Genomic DNA, 4,701 nt, shown 5'->3' with positions numbered 1-4,701 from the left:
AAAAAGGCGAAAGAAAATCTCAAACGTCCATAAATGAAAAAAGGAGCTTTAGTCTAGTAAGTTGAGTTCCCGTGATAAGATCTAGAGGGGTTTTGAACTTAACTTTCTTCGATTTTGATTACATTTTCATCGTCGTTGTCTCTAGATGAATCTTGTTTCCTTGACTGTTTTTCTCCCAAAAGAGGCTCAGTAGTTCTCTTGCTTCTGCAATCAGGTGTGTCGGGTATGATGGTCCTTGAACTTTCCACTCTATCCGATGAGATTCTAGGCCCCTCGGAGACGGGAGATCTCATTGATTCACATTTTGGCTGCTTGCTTAGCGTAGCCCTGATTGATCTTGGAATGCACTTCAAACGTGTAGAGCTGGCCTCTTCCTTTTCTTCAACTGAATCAATTTCCTTTGTAGCCCTTGATCATCAAATGATTTCATCAATACCGAAGGAAGGATAATATTAATTCAGTCGATAAATAAATCAAGAGATTTCGCCTCCAACTATGATCACTCCTCCTTCGTTTGAATTGTAAAACATCAAAATCTCATATATTAGATCAACCACGAATATGAGTTCCAAACATCAAAATCTCATATATCAGATCGACCAGGAATATTAGTTCCAACGTACACTGTGAAACACACAGACATGGTCCAGGGGGAAAAGAAATTGATGGGATTTGGCTTAACAATCATCATTCTTGAAAATGGAGTAACACGAAATCATAGAAATTGCATTTCCACTTAGTTCAGCCATGAAACTATGCACTTCATAATTTGGTACAATCATATATGCATATTTCAAGAAGGTAAAAGGCGGGTAAATAATAGACCGACCTGCCAGCATTGTATGAGGAAGATCGTTTTAGAGCAGGTACACTTTCCTCGGGCATACTTGTTTCAACCAGGCTCGTGCTAAAGTATTCCTTGTCTTCCAGTTTCATACCCATTAGCCTAGGATTCTCCATAAGGTAATCAGGCTCTCCCACCATTGATGACGTTGAGAACAATGGGGACGCAAATTTGGAATATGAAAACTTTGGCTTGTAGGTTGGAATTAGGTCAAAGCTGTGATTTTTAACTGAAATTGAACCACAAGAAATCAGTTGCATTAGCATATTCGAAGGTTTGAACTTCGTACTGGATGACATTCGAAATTCTTCCTCTTCAAGTATCCTAAAGCTGCTGAACTTCCTAGCATCAGAACTGATGAGGGATTCCAAAGTATTGATCCTGCCACTCGAAGAAGATGCACTGGATGTAGATGGAGGTGGTGAAACTAAATCTCTGCAAATCTCAGAAGTCTCTTTCATCCGACGAACCTCGTTTTGAGGAGTCTTGCCACTTTCTGGTTCAAACGACCCACCTTCAGTTGAAACACCTCTTGTACGAGTATCTTGAGTTCTAACAGCTCTGCTTGAATTTTCCTCAGTCAGAGTGGAAGCATCAGTGAGCCCATCACTCTTGTAGATCTTGTACTGTGTCAGACTCAAAGGCCCATTCCAACAGGAATTTTTACCAATGATGGACTCTGGAGACACGGCTGATGAACCCGGACGATAAACTGGAGGAGATTGTTCATCATCTTGAAAATTCTTCATAGTTTTACCATTCAAGCTAGATGAAGATGAAGATTCATCCTGGCTTCCGCAAGATGGTAGTTCTGGTAATGTTTTTGGATTCTGTACTATTACAGGACTAAAGCGACCTAAGAAACGATAAATAGAATAGTTTAAGAATTGTATGATAGTTACAATAATTTTAAAATTCCTTCCATAAAAACCTCAAGGATGAATAGAAACAGAGCTTGAATATTTATGCTTTCCTCTTTTAGTCACACAAGCATTGTTTCTTTTTATTGTAATCCCAAAATGTGTGAGATCAAAACTTTTAACAGTTGATTCAATCCACGTCCTAGAATCTCTGACTAAACAATCTCAAGAACAGGGAATATCATCAATTAATTGAACAAGAGGGGGAAGATCTTAGGATCAGAAATAGCAAGGGACCACTTTTTCCTTGAAAAGTTTTAAAGATTCATCCATTTAATTGATGAGGCATAAGAAGAAAATTCATGGTTCATATGCTTAGGAAGAAAGAAAAATCAAACTGAATTCTACAATTTCGCGTGATCAGTTTATGGGACAATGGAGGATTTCATTTTTGGAACACACTCGAAGGGCAGTGCAAGAGAACTCATAGTGAAATGATCAAATCTTCATTCATTCCAGAAAATACATTAAGGTACTCAGAAATGGTTGAAGCAGTTGAAATAGGAGGATCATTATGACTATAGACCTTGATAAATACCAAAGACAAAAAAAATGATATATACTACGGATGAATCGTTATGTATGGACCACTTTGTTCTTGCAGAATGGTTGAGTCCATTGCTCTTTCCCTGCGCCTATTTCTCTTTAAGGTACTTGTTCACAAGAACAACCTTTTCCACTTCATGGAACACCCATGGAGTGGCTAGTTCCTACTTGAAGGCATGTAATATGTTAAAGGCCAAAGTTTCTACTACTGCCTACATTAGTGCATTTTTCATTGTCGCTACAGCATCTTGAGCCCTGAAGCACAAGGATACTTTTCTCGTTGGCGTCCATTAGGTTGTAAATAAACACCCATTTTCACCTGAAATACTAACAGTTCACTAGCCTTGTATTTTTGTAATTCAGTGATTAGACATTAAAAATTCCATGGTATTTGCTATAAACAGACTTGACTAATTAATCAGAACTAGAAATCCAGGATTTGATATTGATTCTTACTTTCCCTACATTGCCGAATAACTATAAAACATGCTTCTCTCGCGAAAGCCTGTGTAAACGATTCTAGCCGTACTTAAAAGCTAAATACTATACCATTGAGATGCAATCCCAAGAGAAATTATAATTTACCCGAATTAGATTCTTCGAAGAGCTCAGAACCCTTGAGAACGTACTCATTCCCATGAGCAGGTAGGATCAAATCATCTTCACAAAGATCATGCCACACAAACCCATTCTTATAACTTCTGTATTGATAAACAAGCCCGAAAATCAAAATTCACAATATCAGATACTAAATCAAGGACTATTTTCAGTTTAATTTACCTCTTGCAAGACCAAGAATACACTGAAGCCATGCCTCTGCCTCTCAGAATATTAAGCCTTTCAATCACATCTTCAAAACAAACCAAATCTTAAAATTTCTAAAACCCACAAAATACAGATTAATTCATGAGAGTTGAATATGTAGAAGTAAAATCGAGTAGTACCTCTTAAGAAGAGCCCATCAGGGGAAGAGAGGGGGACTTCCATAAAATGTGGAGGCTCCAATTGTCGATTCCTACTTAAATAATACACTACAGGAACTTTTCCAGTATTCTGCTGCCGATTATAGTGGTGATTGTAATTATATTTGGGCGATTTTGCTGTCCATACTTTTGCTCTTTCAGGGCTAACTTGGCTATACTTGTTCATTCTCCCCTCCATTTTTTTACCTCCAAAAGTAAATCCTCTGAACTAATATTGACTTTTCACAAAAATCCAGTAACTGTATTCGTTTTTCTTGTCAAATTGTTTTTTGATTCAATCTGGGTATGAAGTAAAACAGTTAAAAAAATCTTTACAAAAACACAAAATAAGTATAAATAAATAAAAATCAGACACGGCTTGAAAAGGGTATTTCCCAAAAAATGCAAAAGATCAAATGCAAGTAAACCCAGTAATAGATTAACAAAACAAAGCCCAAATTAGAGCCAAAAATGAAGCACATGAGGTTTATGGATGATCTATCTGCGTGTAATTGGAAGAGAAAATCCCAACATAGGAAGGAATCTAAACCAAAATTATGACTCCCGCATTTAATGCATCATTGTCCCCCGACTATGTGTGAAGGATTGTGTGGATGGGGTTGGGGAGAGTGAGGAGACTGTTGATGGAAAGTGACAATAGAGAGAGACATGGACAGGTGAGAGAGATGGAGAAGATGAAAAGGTTGAAAAACTTTTGGCTTTTTTTTCTTTTTTGGTGTTTTTAACTTCTAAGTAATTTTTGTTTTTCTCTGTATACTTTTGAGTTGTGGAACCATAAATTCAGTTCAGAATTAACCTTTTAATTATTCTTTCTAGAAAGTAAAAAGTAATTTAAAAAACTATGTTTCCCATTCAACCGACGGATAAATGGAAAATACATGGAAATGACCTTTTCAAAAGGGTTAGGGGGTGTTCTTTTTGTGTTTCAATTTTGTGTTTTGAGTTTTGAATTCATTTTGAGTATTTGTTTTGAAATTGTTGAAAATGCGTTCTTTTTGTTAGTTTCTCAAAACAAAAAAAAATGAATTTTTTTTTTTTTTTGAAATTTTGAGAATCACCACAATACCACTTAAAAAAAAATTTAATTTTTTATTTTTTAAAAAATTTTGAGAATCACCACACCACCTCCTCCAAAAAAAAAAATGAAAGAAATGTGTGTTTCCTGCATTTTTAATTTTTTCAAATTTTACACTGAAAACGCCCAAATCGACAAAAAAGTCGTTTTGTGTTTTCTTCACAATTTTTTTTTTCGTTTTCGAAAACGGGAAAGAGAACACGTTTTCACTGTTTTGAAAAATTGAAAACAGAAAACGGCCTGAAAACAATAAAGAGAACAGGGCCTTAGTTTTCCAAAATAGCCTTTAAGCAAATTTCATATCAAAAATACCCTCCATTTGAATATTACATA

At 35.9% G+C, this 4,701-nt stretch overlaps 2 protein-coding genes across 2 annotated transcripts in view; one reads left to right on the top strand and one right to left on the bottom strand.

Moving 5' to 3' along the window:
- The window catches only part of LOC111372487 (E3 ubiquitin-protein ligase RZFP34-like), a 6,711-nt gene extending 6,678 nt beyond the window's left edge, over window positions 1-33 (top strand). Inside the window, exon 12 of the mRNA XM_022994840.1 lies at window positions 7-33. Within this exon, the coding sequence (XP_022850608.1) occupies window positions 7-33 (27 nt within the window). The remainder of the gene's footprint in view (window positions 1-6) is intronic.
- Window positions 7-3,977, bottom strand: LOC111372503 (protein UPSTREAM OF FLC-like). Its single transcript, XM_022994852.1, has 5 exons — window positions 3,255-3,977; window positions 3,091-3,160; window positions 2,896-3,011; window positions 830-1,700; window positions 7-408 (listed from the first exon to the last, which is right to left on the bottom strand). Exons 1-5 carry the CDS (start codon window positions 3,469-3,471, stop codon window positions 99-101), a joined length of 1,584 nt encoding a protein of 527 aa, XP_022850620.1. The 5' UTR covers window positions 3,472-3,977; the 3' UTR covers window positions 7-98.
- Between the last annotated feature and the right edge of the window lie 724 nt (window positions 3,978-4,701).

The sequence above is a fragment of the Olea europaea genome, unplaced genomic scaffold (assembly GCF_002742605.1).
Source record: "Olea europaea var. sylvestris unplaced genomic scaffold, O_europaea_v1 scaffold1004, whole genome shotgun sequence".
NCBI lineage: Eukaryota > Viridiplantae > Streptophyta > Magnoliopsida > Lamiales > Oleaceae > Olea > Olea europaea.
Note: the sequence above shows the minus strand (reverse complement) of the source record. Positions and strands in the feature narration are given on the sequence as shown.